The sequence below is a fragment of the Manis pentadactyla genome, chromosome 16, assembly GCF_030020395.1.
Source record: "Manis pentadactyla isolate mManPen7 chromosome 16, mManPen7.hap1, whole genome shotgun sequence".
NCBI lineage: Eukaryota > Metazoa > Chordata > Mammalia > Pholidota > Manidae > Manis > Manis pentadactyla.
Window position 1 is genome coordinate 69,411,347 of NC_080034.1, and position 18,180 is coordinate 69,429,526.

Below are 18,180 nucleotides of genomic sequence, written 5' to 3' on the forward strand. Positions count from 1 at the left end.
TAACCAAAACAATTTGATAAAGAAAAAAGTTGGAAGACAAATATTACTGATTTCTAGACTTATTATAAAACTCCAGTAATCAAAACAGTGTTTTAGCATCAAATAGATACAGAATATCGTCCAGATCACATATACATACCCAACTGATTTTAGAAATATGCATAAATTTAGTGCAGTGCAGAAAGGAGCTTTTTCAACAAATAATGCTGGAACAATTGGACTTCCATAGACAAACAAGCAAACAAGCTTTTATTCATAGCTTGCATCATGCACAAAAATTAACCCAAAAGCAGTATGAACCTATATGAAAAGTTTAAAATAATAAAACTTCCAGAAAAAAAAACAGAAAATCTTCATGACATTGTGTCAAAGAGATCTTAGATATGGTATCAAATGATCCATAAAGGAACAAGCTGATCACTGCTGTTTGAAGTTAAACCTTAAAATTTTTTATTATTTTAAAAGTCAACTTAAAAATTTCTGCCATTTGAAAGACACTGTCAAGCAAATAAAAAGACAAGACATAACCTGGGGTAAAAAATTTGCAGATTGTATATCTGATAAAGGACCTGCATCCAAAATATATCAAGAACTCTCAAAACTTAACAATAAGAAAACAACGCAATGAAAAGGGGCAATAAATCTGATCAGATACTTCCCCAAAGTAGATACACAGATGGGAATCACAAAAATGTAAATACACACACACACAAATTAAATGGACATTAGGAAATTCAAATTAAAACCACCACAAGATACCATTACATATCTATCATTAGAACAGCTAAAATTAAAAGGGCTGACCTTACCAAATTTGGCAAAGATGTGGGAGAACTGGGGAAAACTTCAGTTGGCACAAGTAAGCTGAAAAACAATTTGAAAGTTTCTTAAGGAGTTAAATATTCATCTACTATATGATTCATTCTGTTAATTTCAATAAAGTTACTAAAATTATATTATCTATTTTGTGTATGAAGTGCCTATATGCACTTTATTTTTGGTATCATTAATCTACAATTACATGAGGAATATTGTTTACTAGACTCCCCCCTTCACCAAGTCCCCCCCACATACCCCATTAGTCACTGTCCATCAGCGTAGTAAGATGCTGTAAAATCACTACTTGTCTTCTCTGTCTTGCACATCCCACTCCGTGCCTCCCCCCATATTATACATGCTAATCGTAATGCCCCCTTTCTTCTCCCCCCACTTCTCCCTCCCTTACCACCCATCCTCCCCAGTCCCTTTCCCTTTGGTAACTATTAGTCCATTCTTGGGTTCTGTGATTCTGCTGCTGTTTTGTTCCTTCAGTTTTTCCTCTGTTCTTATATTCCATATATGAGTGAAATCATTTGGTACTTGTCTTTCTCAGCCTGGCTTATTTCACTGAGAACAATACCCTCTAGCTCCATCCATGTTGTTGCAAATGGTAGGATTTGTTTTCTTCTTATGGCTGAATAATATTCCATTGTGTATATGTACCACCTCTTCTTTATCCATTCATCTACTGATGGACACTTAGGTTGCTTCCAATTCTTGGCTATTGTAAATAGTGCTGCGATAAACATAGGGGTGCATCTGTCTTTTTCAAACTGGGCTGCTGCATTCTTAGGGTAAATTCCTAGGAGTGGGATTCCTGGGTCAAATGGTATGTCTATTTTGAGCTTTTTGAGGAACCTCCATACTGCTTTCCACAATGGTTGAAATAGTTTACATTCCCACCAGCAGTGTACGAGGTTTCATCTTTCTCCACACCCTCACCAACATGTGTTGTTTGTCTTTTGGATGGTGGCGATCCTTACTGGTGTGAGGTGATATCTCATTGTGGTTTTAATTTGCATTTCTCTGATGACTAGCGATGTGGAGCATCTTTTCATGTGTCTGTTGGCCATCTGGATTTCTTCTTTGGAGAACTGTCTGTTCAGCTCCTCTGCCCAATTTTTTAATTGGGTTGTTCGCTTTTTGTTTGTTGAGGTGTGTGAGTTCTTTATGTATTTTGGATGTCAACCCTTTATTGTATCTGTCATTTATGAATATATTCTCCCATACTGTAGGATGCCTTTTTGTTCTATTGATGGTGTCCTTTGCTGTACAGAAGCTTTTCAGCTTGATATAGTCCCACTTGTTCATTTTTGCTTTTGTTTCCTTGCCCGGGGAGATATGTTCATGAAGAAGTCGCTCATGTTTATGTCCAAGAGATTTTTGCCTATGTTTTTTTTCTAAGAGTTTTATGGTTTCATGGCTTACATTCAGGTCTTTGATCCATTTTGAATATACTTTTGTGTATGGAGTTAGACAATGATCCAGTTTCATTCTCTTATCTGTAACTGTCTAGTTTTGCCAACACCAGCAGTTGAAGAGGCTGTCATTTCCCCATTTTATGTCCATGGCTTCTTTATCATATATTAATTGACCATATATGTTTGGATTAATGTCTGGAGGCTCTATTCTGTTCCAATGGTCTGTGACTCTGTTCTTGTGCCAGTACCAAACTGTCTTGATTATTGTGGCTTTGTAGTAGAGCTTGAAGTTGGGGAGCGAGATCCCTCCCACTTTATTGTTCCTTCTCAAGATTGCTTTGGATATTTGGGGTCTTTTGTGGTTCCATATGAATTTTAGAACTATTTGTTCCAGTTCATTGAAGAATGCTGTTGATAATTTGATAGAGATTGCATTGAATCTGCAGATTGTTTTGGGCAGGATGGCCATTTTGACGATATTAATTCTTCCTAGCCAAGAGCATGGGATGAGTTTCCATTTGTTGTCCTCTTTAATTTCTCTTAAGAATGTCTTGTAGTTTTCAGGGTATAGGTCTTTCACCTCCTTGCTTAGGTTTATTCCTAGGTATTTTTTTTTAATGCAATTGTAAATGGAACTGTTTTCCTGATTTCTCTTTCTATTAGTTCATTGTTAGTGTATAGAAAAGCCACAGTTTTCTGTGTATTAATTTTGTATCCTGCAACTTTGCTGTATTCTGATATCAGTTCTAGTAGTTTTGGAGTGGAGGCTTTAGGGTTTTTTATATACGATATGATGTCATCTGCAAATAGTGACAGTTTGACTTCTTCTTTACCAATCTGGATTCCTTGTATTTCTTTGTTTTGTCTAATTACCGTGGCTAGGACCTCCAGTACTATGTTGAATAACAGTGGGGAGAGTGGGCATCCCTGTCTTGTTCCCGATCTCAGAGGAAATGCTTTCAGCTTCTTGCTGTTCAGTAAGATGTTGGCACTGGGTTTTGTCGAATGCTTTTTCAGCCTCTATGGAGATGATCATGTGATTTTTTTCCTTCTTTTTGTTGATGTGGTGGATGATGTTGATGGATTTTCGAATGTTGTACCATCCTTGCATCCCTGAAATGAATCCCACTTGGTCATGGTGTATGATCCTCTTGATGTACTTTTGAATTCGGATTGCTAATATTTTGTTGAGTATTTTTGCATGTATGTTCATCAGGGATATTGGTCTGTAATTTTCTTTTTTGCTGGGGTCTTTGCCTGCTTTTGTTATTAGGGTGATGCTGGCTTCATAGAATGAGTCTAAAAGTATTTCCTCCTCTTCTGTGTTTTGGGAAACTTTAAGAAAAATGGGTATTATGTCTTCTCTGTATGTCTGATAAAACTCTGCAGTAAATCCATCTGGCCTGGGAGTTTTGCTCTTGGGTACTTTTTGATCACCGATTCAATTTCTTTGCTGGTATTTGGTCTGTTTAGATTTTCTGTTTCTTCTTTGGTCAGTATTGGAAGGTTGTATTTTTCTAGGAAGTTGTCCATTTCTTCTAGGTTTTCCAGCTTGTTAGCATATAGTTTTTTGTAGTACTCTCTAATAATTCTTTGCATTTCTGTGCGGTCTGTCGTGATTTTTCCTTTCTCATTTCTGATTCTGTTGATGTCTGTAGATTCTCTTTTTCTTTTTATAAGTCTGGCTTATCTATTTTGTTTATTTTCTCAAAGAACCAGCTCTTGGTTTCTTTGATTTTCTCTATTGTTATATTCTTCTCAATTTTATTTATTTCTTCTCTGGTTTTTAATATGTCCCTCCATCTGCTGACCTTAGACCTCATTTGTTCTTCTTTTTCCAATTTCGATAATTGTGACATTAGACTATTCAATTGGGATTGTTCTTCCTTCTTTAAATATGCCTGGATTGCTATATACTTTCCTCTTAAGACTGCTTTTGCTGTGTCCCACAGAAGTTGGGGCTTAGTGTTGTTGTTGTCATTTGTTTCCATATATTGCTGGATCTCCATTTTAATTTGGTCGTTGATCCATTGATTATTTAGGAGCATGCTGTTAAGCCTCCATGTGTTTGTGAGACTTTTTGCTTTCTTTGTACAATTTATTTCTAGTTTTATATGTTTGTGGTCTGAAAAGTTGGTTGGTAGGATTTCAATCTTTTGGAATTTACTGAGGCTCTTTTTGTGGCCTAGTATGTGGTATATTCTGGAGAATGTGTTGTTCAGTGCCTCTGTGTCCTTACTTATTTTCTGTCTGGTGGATCTGTCCTTTGGAGTGAGTGGTGTGTTAAAGTCTCCCAGAATGAATGCATTGCATTCTATTTCCTCTTTTAATTCTGTTAGTATTTGTTTCACATATATTGGTGCTCCTGTGTTGGGTGCATATATATTTATAATGGTTATATCCCCTTGCTGGACTGAGCCCTTTATCATTATGTAATGTCCTTCTTTATCTCTTGTTACTTTCTTTATTTTGAAGTCTATTTTTTCTGATACTAGTATTGCAACACCTGCTTTTCTCTCTCTGTTGTTAGTATTAAATATCCTTTTCCATCCCTTGACTTTTAATCTGTGCATGTCTTTCGGTTTGAGGTGAGTCTCTTGTAAGCAACATATAGATGGGTCTTGCTTTTTTATCCATTCTATTACTCTGTGTCTTTTGATTGGTGCATTCAGTCCATTTACATTTAGGGTGATTATTGAAAGACTTGTACTTATTGCCATTGCAGGCATTAGATTTGTAGCTTCAAGGTTAGCTTCTTTACTACCTTACTGTCTGACTTAACTTGCTTATTGAGCTATTATAAACACAGTCTGATGATTATTTCTCTCCCTTCTTATTCCTCCTCCTCCATTCTTCATATGTTGAGTGTTTTGTTCTGTGCTCTTTTTAGGAGTGTTCCCATCTAGAGCAGTCCCTCTAAGATACCCTGTAGAGGTGGTTTGTGGGAGGCAAATTCCCTCAACTTTTGCTTGTCTGGGAATTGTTTAATCCCTTCTTCATATTTAAATAATAATCGTGCGGGATACAGTATCCTTGGTTCAAGGCCCTTCTGTTTCATTGCATTAAATATATCATGCCATTCTCTTCTGGCCTGTAAGGTTTCTGTTGAGAAGTCTGATGATAACCTGATGGGTTTTCCTTTGTAGGTGACCTTTTTTCTCTCTCTGGCTGCCTTTAATACTCTGTCCCTGTCCTTGATCTTTGCCATTTTAATTATTATGTGTCTTGGTGTTGTCCTCTTTGGGTCCCTTCTCTTGGGAGTTCTGTGTGCTTCCGTAGTCTGAGCCACTATTTCCTCCCCCAGTTTGGGGAAGTTCTCAGCAAATATTTCTTCAGACACTTTCTATCCTTTTTTCTCTCTCTTCTTCTTCTGGTACCCCTATAATGTGGATATTTTTCCTTTTGGATTGGTCACACAGTTCTCTTAATATTGTTTCATTCCTGGAGATCCTTTTATCTCTCTCTGCATCAGCTTCCATGCGTTCCTGTTCTCTGGTTTCTATTCCATCAATGGCCTCTTGCATCTTATCCATTCTGCTTATAAATCCTTCCAGAGATTGTTTCAATTCTGTAATATCCCTCCAGACGTCGTCCCTTAGCTCTTGTATATTTCTCTGTAGCTCTATCAGCATGTTTATGATTTTTATTTTGAATTCTTTTTCAGGGAGACTAGTTAGGTCTGTCTCTGCAGATCCTTTCTCAGGTGTTGTCTGAACTATCTTGGACTGGACTAAATTTTTTTGCCTTTTTATGTTGATAGCAGTGGCTGTAGGCAGGTTGCAGGTGTGTCAGCTGGGAAAAGAAAGTCCTTTCCTGCTTGCTGGATGCCTTTCCCTTCTCCGCTGCCTGTGTCAGTTACCCGCACTCCTGGAGCAGCCACCAGGTTAGCCCCCTAAGCTGCTGTGGGCGGGGTCTCCGTCAGAGCAGTGCAGAGCCCTGCAGGGAGTGGCAGGCATGCCAGGTGTGCTCCTCTGCAATAGCGGCGCCCCTGCTGGGCAGCTGTGTGCCAGCAGCATCCTTTGGTTCTGGCCATGGCGGCTGTGCATTGGGCTGGGATTCTGGTTGGCTGCTGGGAGTGCGGCTGCTCCCTCTGGCACCACTGCAGGTACATGCAGGCCTCTCCCCCATGGGCCTCTCCCAAGCTCCTATGGCACCACTGCCACTGGTGCGCGCAGGCCACACCTGGGCTGTTCGGTCACCACCGCGATGGACTCACATGAGCTGCTCCTCTGGCGCCGCAGGTGCATGTGATCTGCTCCTGGTCCCCCGGTGCACACTGCCACTCTCTCACTACTGGGCCAGTGTGTCAGGGTCCGCTCCAGTTGGAGGAACAACTGGCAGGCTGCTTAGTGCTGTGAGGGGCTTCAGAGCTGCGCTGCTGCCCCGGGGTTTAAGACGCCTAAAGTTCCCCGGGATTCCCAGCTGCTGTCTAAGTGTGCCGGGACAACTTCGTCCAGCTGTGGAGTCCCTGTCTCTTTAAGACTTGCAGAAAGCACTCGCTTTGCTTTTGTCTCAGGGGTGCCGCTTGCGGGTACCTGCCCACAGGTTTTGCTTTTCCATTTCTCTAATATCCAGCACCCCGTGTACCTTGTGTCTGCGCTCCGGGTGCAGATTTCTAGAGCTGGTTGTTTAGCAGTCCTGGGCTTTCACTCCTTTCCTGTTCCCACTCCTTTCTTCCTGCCGGGTTTTGGGGTGGGGGAGCGTTTGGGTCCCGCCTGGCTGCGGCTTGTATCTTACCCCCTTCATGTGATGTTGAGTTCTTGCAGATGTAGATGTATCCTGGCTGTTGTACTGCATCCACTGGTATCTCTTTTAGGAATAGTTGCATTTATTGTATTTTCATAAATAAACATGTTTTGGGGAGGAGATTTCCACTGAACTACTCATGCCGCCATCTTCCCGTGATCCCATAGGAGGCTTTTTAAAGATGCATATCACTAGGTGCCCTCAGCTTGGACTGAAATGGTCAGAGAGGCACAAAGAGGATACAAGCTTCTTATTCACAGACTTTAGGGAGCAGGAAGCAAGCTGAGAAGCTGACAGCTGCACACACCAACTGGCTTTCACGGACAAGGAATAGTGACCCAGAGGGTGAGACCAAGAGCTCAGAGTCATGAGTCATGGTAAATCATTCCTGGGAAGGAGTGAGACTGAGTCCCAAATAAGGAACTCCAACATCTGCCTTTAACTGCTATAGAGTAGTGATTCTTGTATGTTGTCCCTTTTCTGTCATTTTGAATAAGAATAGTCATAGTGGTTGTCCTATGCCATGTCCACCTTGGTATGTTAGGTATGTATGTGGTGGAGGATTTTTAGTTACATGTCTTTGGACTGAGAGGAACTGTATTCAAGGAACTAAACTTAAGGAACTTCAATCAAGAAGACTCATCCACAACTAGACTTGATTTAGAAGCCAAGATTCTTGATGTTGAACTGAAACTGTAATAGGATGAGGTTTTGAGGGATGTTTGGAATGGCATGTTTTGTATGTGGGCGGGATATGTATTTCTGGAGAGCCATAGGATGGTGATGGTCACTAGCCTCCAAAATAGTTCCTAACGAATCTTACCTCCTACTATTATTCTTGCCTTGTTGTAGTCCCTTCCCACATAGAATAGGGCATGTGGAAATTAGTCACTATTGCTGATAGTAGGTTATGAAAAAGATTGAGCTTTCTATCTTACTCTCTTTTTCATTACATGTGCTGAAAAGGCCCCTGTCACATGAGCAGCCCTATGGAAAGGTGTACCTGGCAGGAACTGAGGTCTCCTGCCGAGAGTCAGCATCACTTGCCAGCTATGCAAGTTAGCCATCTGGGAGATGGTCCTTTCTAGCACTGGTTGTCTGTGATAAAAAGAAATACCACCACAAACAGCTATAACTCTTTATTAATGACTAAATGATCCCAAGGCATTCAATTAAAATTTTTAGTATCTGTTTTGTCCAAAAAGAGCCATATCTATAGGTCTCCTTTGTCAGAAATGCCAAATTCTGACCCTGCTGGAGGCCCAGGAATTAATTGTTGTGTCTTTAGAGTAGAAGGGGTGGAGAAGCATGGCAAATTATGCTGAAAAGTAAGGTTGAATGTGCTAATACATGAGGATCTTGAACATGATACTAAGGAGTTTAGGGTTTTTTTAGGCAAAAGTTCTACACTTTAAAGTGATATAATTATATTTGTGTTTTAAAGATGAAATTATCGTCAATATGGAGAATTGGAAGAGAAAGAGAATGGAGTCCAGACCAATCATGAAATCAGTGAGATGCGTGTAGCATGAAGCATGTAAAAGCTACCGCTCCCCAGCACAAAATCAGGATGAGCGACGGACCACAGGAAGAAGAAGGTTACTTAAGAAGGCTATTTGCTCACTACTAGTTCTCTCCTCCACAGAAAATTGCAGGATATTAGTCTTAGGAAGGAATGAACTCAGAAGGGCCATCCCGCTGGAAGGGATGAGTGTGGCCGCAAAGTTCCCGAGAGCAAGATTCTTCTTTGCTGCTTCATGTCTACTTTAGGGACTTGCTTCATTAGACTGTGAAGAGGGACAGAAGACACTCCTTTTTAATAGCCCCTTGTTGACTCACAATCATTAGCTAACTCTGCAAGGTACAGATGTCCCTAAAGACGACAGGCAGGGATTCCGGGAGTCAGACAGGCCTGACGTGCTTCACAGGGTGAGTACTTTGAAGCAGAACGAGTCTGCATGGGAGAGAGGGGGAGGGAGAGGATATATGTCCCTTCTTGTGTGTTCCCCAACTTGCTAAACAAGGGGCCAAGGCAGAAGCTGAAAGACCTTTTTTTTTTTTTTAAGAATAATTGTGTGAGATACTGTGGCCAAGCTGTATGATTTTTTTTCTGTGTAATTTACTATACAATACTCTGGCATAGAAGTTAGCTAACATTTGAAGGATGCTAATCTAGTCTATAATATATACCCAGGACTTGATACATAGCACTTAAAATTAGCAATAAAAAGCTGATTTGTATAATCTTTTCTTCCGTCTTTATGTCTTTTCAATACCAAAAAAGTTTGAAATTAACATGGATAGTAGAAAATTATTTTCTTTAATTGGTGAAATAAGTAGTTTCAAATGTATAGATTGGCTAGAAATGTTGTATGGACATTTCTACCCTTAAATGAAAATAAAAATATAATAATAATGTAATGAATAATAATTGAATTATTATACTATATTATTCATATAGTAATAATGTAATACTTATATAATGATATAAGAATCCAACAAGCTCAGAAGCTTATACTCTTTAGAGCAGCCCCCAGCCTTTAGAATCCAGTGGGTCCTAACCTCAGCCATTTAAAAAAGGATGTTATCATCTGACCCAACAAGTTACCTGGATCTTACAATCAAAATATTGTCACATCTGCCTTGAGTGAACATTTCATGCAGGGTGCTGTCAGAGGGCATGAAAGGACAGGCAGCAGAGGCTCCACTGGGCTCACACAGTTTGTTCAGCTATGGCTGTACCTGCTACTCATGATTGTAGGTAAGGCAGAAGGCAGCCTGAGCCTCGCTTTCATTGCACCAAATCCCACCTAGTAGTCGGGCTGTAGGGGAGGAGACTATTGCCTCCACTGATCTCTACCTGTCCGCTTGTAATGGCTCTGGAGGTGACCCGGTTAGCTGTGATGACCCAGATTGCTTAGGTCTGTCCCAGCACAGGACAGTGAGCATTCTCTGCACTTCTGTGGGACCGCACGACTGCACACATCCTCTTGTGCTGGGGACTCCTGGGAACACTGCCTCAGGTACTGAGAGGGCTGACCTCTGCAGGGAAGCCAGGAAGCAGCACCGTTGGCAGTGGGACATTAGCAGGGAGGTGCCCTTGGTGGTGTCTTGCCAGAAGAGGCCACTCTTCCTGACAAGCTAGTTCCTATAAGAATATTTTGGAAGCATCTAGAAATAACTGGAGGAGCTCTAAGGGGGCTCAGAGGCTCTAAACTCTGCAGTTGAGGCCATGAGCTCACTAAATGCAGTTTAGTAGCTTTCCTGAGACCCTGCTTGTACCCACAGTGGTGACGGTGAGGTCCCATCTGGGGAGCACTGAAGGAGGAGCACTGGGAACTGTTTCCCTTCCTGAGGGGTTCGACCATGAGATAGGCTGGTGTCCCCTTCCAGAGCAGGGGGAGCTCAGGGGAATGGTGCTGTGGGCTTCAGCGCCCTCCCTTTGTGGGGTGGTGAGGTTGACTGCCCGGCAGAGGGCGAGGAGGTCAGGAGGACTGAACCTTATCTCTGAGTTCCAGGCCCTGAAACACTGGCATTGAGAATCTATTTCTGGCAAAGTGTGGGGCTGTCCCATCTTGTGCTGCTTTTAGAGCATAGAGGAACATGGTTTCTCTACTCATAACATTTTGGACATTAAATGTGTGGGGTCTTTTCCTCGAGTTAAACAATTCTGACCCTAACTACTTGGAGTTGGCTTAGACCCGTCAGATGCAGGGCTCAGTCTCACAAGACTGCCCCACTTCACAAGATCACAAGGGGTGGGTCCCAGTCTGACCTGACTACAAATTGGGGCTTCCCATGACCTCCTCCTAATGCTTAATAATTTGCTACAATGAACCCAGGGAAAAACTTTGCTTAACTATTACCAATTTACTATAAAGGATATAATAAAGGATGCAAATGAGCAACCAGATGAAAAGGTACACAGGGCGGAGTCCAGAGGGTCCTAAGCACAGGAGCTTCTGTCCCTGTGGAATTTCAGACAAGCCACCCTCCCAACACTTGATGGGTTCTTGCTCACCAACCAAGAAACTCTCCAAACCTCTTTGTTCAGGGTTTTTATAGAGGTTCCACTATGCAGGTATAATTAATAACATTAGCCATTGGTGATCAACGAGATCCCGAGCACCTTGCACCCCCCTGGAGGTGGAGGTGTGGGGCTGAAAGGCAACCCCACATGGTGGGTTCTTCTAGCCGCCAGCCTCATCCTCCAAGAGTTGCTTCACAGGCATAAACTCCGGAGTGGCCCCCGGAGGCTGATCATGAGTAACTGCAGTGTTCCTCTCACCTCTCCTGCCCAGGAAATTACAAGGGTTTGAGGAGCTCTGTGCCAGGAACCAGGGACAAAGCGCAAACACATAGCTCTTATTTTATCACCATATGATGGAGGATTGATGAGGCTTACTCACTTTGGGAAAGAAGTCAGAATGCCTTGCCTAGAGATTCAAGCGGGAAAAGACAGGTTCAAAAAAAAGGGACAGAGTTGCTTTGTGTGAGAACACAAACACCCCACTTCTGCATTACATCAGGACACTAGGAAATTCAGTGAGACTGTCTCGACCAGGTTGGGGTGGAGGATTTCGTGGGCATGAGAGAGTCCATCACTGCTGGGCTAAAATGTGAATGTTGTCATGGACCCAGCTGTCATCCTCAGACGCACATGGAACTGGGCTGTCACAGCAGCATTTCCAGCCCAGGTGCTGGCCCCAGAAAGCAGTGTGGCAGCCGATGACTGGGTGGCCATTTTATACTGACTTTTCAGTATATGGCAGATTTTCTGAAGCAGACGCCTTGCAGGGACTGAGGAATATTCACCGAGGTATGTTAAAAGGATTGAACAGCTGCTAATTGCCTTAATAACTTTTTAAACATTGTTCTGGCACTAGAAACTTTACAGGTATCTCAGTCAATACATTAGTGTTAATAGGAAAAATAATCCTAGATGCCTGGTTAGGGTGGTACATTGTAACCACCATGTTTTCAAATGAGAGATGTTTCTGCCCACAGGGGCTGGCCACTGTTCTTGCAGGTGGTTCTGAAGCCCCTGTGCCACGGCTCTTTGCAGGTCTCCTGGGTTCTTAATGTCACAGTATGTTTAGCGTGTCAGAACTTGTCATAAAGGACAGAGTTTGTATTGCATTTGCCAAGTCCTTCTTTGAATGATTTAGCTCATAACCAAAGGTAAATAAGGTCTATGTTTATTTTTCAATATAATACATATATATGACTGTTATACATTTTTAGAAAGCAAAGAAATATAGCCAAATGAAACTATGTTCAGAAATAAAAAATATACATGATATATGCAATCACCACATCATGAATCCATTTTTATTTCTTAACTACACTGATAAAACTCACTGTTATCAGCTGGCACAACTACAAAATACCTATCAGTCAACATATGGACACTTAGGTGTTGATGTTTTCTGCTCTTCTGAGTAAATAGTAGTTGAGTTATAAACCTTCACAGAAGGTGAAACTGACCATATAAAAATCCCCTCTAGAAAACGCACTTGACTAAAAAGGCAAGAGGACAAATGCATAGAACTTCTAGTCTGAGAAGCTGGGGACTTCATGCTCTACAAGGAAGTCATCTTAATTCACAAATTGAGCTCCTGGGAAGTCTAGCACAGTTTCCCTTAGGACAGAAAACAATTTGCCTTTTGGAAATATAAATTTCATCCCAAAAAGGCTTTAGGGGAGCATCATGATGGATGAGAAGATGGACTTTGATTCTATCTGAAGAAAAAGAGAAAGAAGTAAAAAAAAAAAATTAAAGATAGAGCAAAAGCAAAGTCAGTAACATGGTGGCTATGGAGAAGTGAGCCTCAGTGCGGTGCAGCCCGCATCCACAGGGACCCGCCTCCCAGGGAGCAGAGAGCTGAGCTGGGGCTGCTAAGCACACTGCAGGGTGCCTGCCTCTCCCTCTCACCGCTCTTGCACAAATGAGTTTTCCAATGAGGCTCCCTCAGCTGGCCTACCTTCCAAACCAAACGAAACGAGCATGTGTATGCAGCCTGGCACCCCTTACCTAATGGCTGGGGTAGGGATAGTGGGAGCAGAAGGGACAAAAAAGGAATGCAATTAAGAATAAGACCCTCAGTTTCCTCACATCAAATCCCTACATTTACAAAAGAAACAGCAACTACCTAATGCAAAGAGAGTGAAGCCATAGCATCCATTAAGAGGGTGGAGGAGAAATACAGGCTCTCAAACTCTAATCACTTTTTGGAAAAACTGATCGCAATAGCCTCAATCTAGCCAGACTCAGCTTCCCTGGTTCATGCTCACATCTGGTTTGATGACTGCTGTGCAAAGCCTTTTCCCATCCGAGAGGCAATCTACCAAGTTACAGCTCTTGCTGGAGTAGCCACAAGGGGGTGGAGGGAGGGGAGAGGATAAGCAGAAGACTGAAGTCCTCCTACTCTGCTGTAATTCTAAACCATAACAATCAACTCTGCAATGCAAACTATCCTCGGCTCTCAACTAAAACACACCCCACTGGCATGGGGATGCCTCCCCATCCAAATGCAGAAATTTAACTACAAATTCAAGGAAGATCCATTTGCAAAGTCATCTCCTTTCTAGCATCTTTTAAAAAAATCACACCCACTTACTGTGGGGTCATTGGTGGATTAATTTGACAAAGAAATTATTCCTTCATTTGACCTAACCTGTCTCTTCCATGTGTGGTAGGGTCTGGGGAAAGTTTACCAGCCAGCGCGAGTCAGAATGGGAGCTGGATGCATGCTGCATGCCGAGGCCCTCCTGCTCGATCTGGTAGGGCATGCACACCACAGGACAGAAGATGCCCTTCCATGACGGATTTCAAATCAGACCCTTGTGTCTTAGTTAACATCTGAGTGAATGCCAGCTCTCTGAGGACTGAGTATTAATGCTTCTATTTTTCCAAACTCAATGGATACCATCAGCTAAAGATAGCACAGTAATACAACACTTCAGTCACAGAGCTTTGTTGTTGGTTTTTTTTTTTAAGGAAAATAAATTAAACATTTTAAGCACAGTCACATAACAGGAACAGGAGAAACCAACCTTGGGTAAAGGCATGGGCCAAAGGAAAAAAGAAATACATCCTAATGTAAGAGCAAAGGCTGACAGACTTGGTTTTACAGCTCGCAGGACCACTACACTGGCATGTGGCCTTACCTAAATACCCATTTTCTTCTGTCTTCTTTACCTTTCACATGAGAATAAGGATATTGCACATATACTTATTCCTGGGCATGTTCTAAGGAGTCACTAGGTGAACAGGAGAAATAACGTAGAAAACCCAGCCACCCATTATTCTTATTCCATTTCATCAGTGTTGTGACAACTGGAGCTTAGAACAATTTACATCTAAAACCAAAGACATTATCATAGTTGATCTCAACACAAGACTTCCTTGGAAGTGGAAAAGGTGAGGGAGCTTGAGAAGCTGAAGGGTGAGCTTGGTGCCCGGTGGGAATGAAGTACTAGGTGTGGCCTTGCCCGGTCTTTTCTTGGTAAAGAAATGATACACAGGGCTCACCCCTCTGAGGCCCTGGGCCTTTCTGTGCAGGGCTCATGTCCCTTATTAAATGCCTGTGATGAAACACATGAGCTCAGAGCCAGGAGAAGCTTGTAACTGGAAATCATTCTCATGTCCAAAAAGTGAGGTGGGGTGTTCCCATCACCTTTGGTTTCTGAATGCTCTGTCCTCACAGTTGAACCACGGGGGTCGGAGTGCAGCTGAGGTCATTGTCTTCATCAGGGTTTGAGTTTACCCAGGAACTCGAGTGCTATTCCCAGTCACCACCCTGCCCCAGGCCACACAAGACCCATCGCTTCTCATTGACAGCTGTAGTGTGAGGAAAGCTCTCCTAACTGTTAACAGTATTCAAACGGTGTGATTATAAAGACCAATCACAAGCAGATACCTCTTACCCCACCTCTCAAAACCAGCGTTTTATGCAGATGAATGTTCAATCAGAGGAGAGCTCGGAGTACGTTGTGAAAATGCACATTTGAAAGTAGCTTCAGCAACCTGGAAGAAACTGATGTGTGTGGAGGAAAGGTCCAAATAAATGGAAGACAGTGTCTGATGCCTCTTGCCTCAGAATTCAAAGAAAGCTTATGTTCCAGAAAGTAAATTAGTCGTCAGTTGGATTCACCTGAGTTCAGAGCAATTCACACTAATAAAGTCTGAGAAACTAAGTTTTCAAGGGTGCACCAGACTTAGAACTTCTTCTGGCAATAGAATCACCCTTTGATTATCCCATTAAAGGCAAAGTTTAATGACTCAAAGCAATTTTCTCTGTCTAAATGCACCCTCCAGGTTTAAAAATCTGAAATAAATATCCAATACAATTTCTCTAGTATTCAGAGCAATAGCAGAAGCAATACACCCCTTTGCCCTGGTGGGTAAAATCAAAATATAAACACCAAAATCCAAAAACCTCAAGATGGCTCGCCTGCACCCCTGGGACGGCAGCACCCGGCAGCCCCAGGGACTTGGTGCTCTGAGCTCAAGTGCAGCAGTCCCCCACTCCCCCACTGCATGGTCATCAGTAATCACAGGGGTCAAGGCATCAGAACTGCTGATTTTTCCAAAAATCTTCCCCAAGCAGCAGCAACCACAGCAGTTTTCCTGCAAAGCAAACAAAATATGACTCTTGTTAATTCAGCAGGGCTTTAAAAATTGTAATTAGTTGGTTGTGCCCCTTAGGAAAACCACACAGGATTTTTTATAATGTATGTGTGTATGTGAGAGGAAAATAAGAAACCCCTTGAAGGATTCCACTGCTTACCAGAGTTGGGGGTTCAATTTTTTTTTTTCAGTTTGCGTAAGATATTTTAGTGCTATTTACAATATGGAAGGACAAGGCTTCTTTGTTTCATATGAAGCATAGCCAGTTCCCAGAACGGCTGCCACACCATGCACTGCGTCAGCTTGATCCGGCATCAAAGCCAGACTGCGGAGGGCGTGTGGGAATATTTCCATTCGCTTTATGACTGCCTCTGACCTGCGGCCCGCACACCATTTGCTGCCCTACATCATTCCTGTGGACCTAAGGGGGTGTCTTCAATTTATATGTCACAGGCTGGCCAGAGATGCAACAGAAACATGAAACAAAATGCCACCAGGTTGATTTTTTGAGTGTTTCCTCAACACATCAAAAAACCTCTAACAAATTACAAGACATTTATATGCCTCAGTTTAGGCTGTGGTTTATGCCTTATTCATAGGACCCTGGAAGTCATTCCTTTTCCACAGGAATAATCTTCAACCACCAGATTTTAAAAATCAATATTATCTCAACATGGGTTTTACTAGTAATATATCTTGCCAAAAATCCCATGTATCCTAGCAGGAAATATTGTGAAGAATGATCTATTTTTTTTTTAAAAATATTCTTCTCAAATGAGGCTAATCCCAGAGTTATTATCTTAAACTGTAAAAGAAAAAGAAAGAAGAAAAGAAACTATGTAACAGCCACATCATGTGGACCTAAAACAGTTTTTGCCTGGCCTGCAGTGCAACCAGGTAAATTTCTGTGGCCAACTGTTGCTGCAGGGACCAGGGAAAAGAAGGCAGCCAGTCCCAGCGACCATCAGGAGGCGGGCCTGACCAAGTCAGTGGAAGGGCTCATCAAGCAGTGCCAACAAAGATGGCAGCGAACGGCACCAATGTGACCAGCTCATATGTCTTGGTCCTCTGCATAGCTGTCACTGCTCCAGCTGCTGCTGTCTTCCATGCCGTGGGATTCAAAGCACAACTTAGCACGGAAGGACTCCCCGACCTCCCACCGCTATTTCCTCCTCATTCTTCCCCTACCAGAGCTGACCACAGGCCTGCCTTGCAGTGCAACCTCCTGTCACCCAACGAATTCATTCCCACCCACTCAAAAGTGACTCTAGTGTGTATGGTGGGAAGGTAGCTTGTGACAAGCCCTCAGGGTTTGTGGTAACTGGGGATGAAATTGCTTCTGCAGCAGTGGGGTTGTGGGAGAAGGAATGACACAGGCCAGGCTGGCTGCCTGTAGACCCAGGTGCTCACGGCTCAAGGTGAAGGCTGGTTGCATCTCAGGTAGCTCTGCAACCCAGGCCCAGGAGCCCAGAGTCCTTCCCCTCTCCGCATTGGCACAAGACACAACCTACCTTCTACTCTTCCCAAAACTTTAATGTCCTCGCTATTTTTGACAAACAAGAATGGTCTTTGTCAGCATAAAGCACAAGTCTTCTTATTGACTTTTGCAGGTTTCTAGATAAGTGATTGACTCATAAGTGGGCAATCCTTGCGCCAAAGCTGAATGCTTTCATAACACTTATCTGTGACTTTTATTATGATTTACTGATTTATTCCTACCCGATCTTATTCTACAAAAGATTCAAGGCAGTTTATAAGAATATATACAGTCAAACAGACAACCAAAAGCCTCAGAACCAGAATAACTACAAATCAGAATAAAAGATTAAGACCAGTGGGCAGCAAGAATGCAGACTCGCAGGTCATAGGTCCTACACAGTTGTTAAAATAGAGTTGCAAAGATGGCCATGGACTCACTGCCCAAAATTAGGGAGCTGGTTTGCTGGAGGATGAATGGCCCCCGGACAAGGACACGAATTTTGGAATTTCTGAAAGTCCTTTGCACTAAGCACACTTCCTTAGGCTTCCCCTTTAGGGCATCAATTAAGGTAGCCTATTGATAATTATGTATATTCATGCAGTATTGAATTGTATTCTAAGGAATTCATGTGTAAGACTCTCTTAGTAATCCTGACAAAATTCTGAGCAGGTAGAGGCTTTATATTAAGTAGTGGCTCCTCTGAATCCAAGAGGGGGGCCTCCCCAGAAGCTGCTCAGGGAAGAACAGCACAGGGTTTAGATTCATGGACATCTGAGAGGATCCTGCCATCCCGTTTACCAACAGCATGGCTCTGAGTGATTTATTTAGTCACTGAGTCTCTGAGACTCATTGTCCACAACTGCACAAAAAAGGTGTTACTTGCTCCAATCCCACACAATCATTTTAAGGACTACCAGAGACCGTTTCTGTTCAGTTGCTGGCAAGTAATGATCAAGCACCCACGATGTGCCAGGCCTTGGTCTCTGGACTTTGCTTGAGTTATCTCATGAAGTCACTCAAGAAGCATAGTAAGTAAGATTATCCTCAACCCACAAACCAGCAAAGGGAAGTTGCCCCGTTAG

General features: G+C 42.6%; 1 protein-coding gene across 5 annotated transcripts in view; it reads right to left on the reverse strand.

The window, feature by feature from the left end:
• Positions 1 to 12,163: 12,163 nt before the first annotated feature.
• The window catches only part of MYLK4 (myosin light chain kinase family member 4), a 109,924-nt gene continuing 103,907 nt past the window's right edge, over positions 12,164 to 18,180 (reverse strand). For 4 of the 5 annotated variants that reach the window (XM_036888745.2, XM_057494344.1, XM_036888753.2 and 1 more), the window contains one exon: positions 12,164 to 15,618. In XM_036888745.2, coding sequence (XP_036744640.2) covers positions 15,271 to 15,618 — 348 coding nt within the window. In that variant the 3' untranslated portion in view covers positions 12,164 to 15,270. The remainder of the gene's footprint in view (positions 15,619 to 18,180) is intronic. The other variant, XM_057494345.1, reaches the window with a different exon arrangement.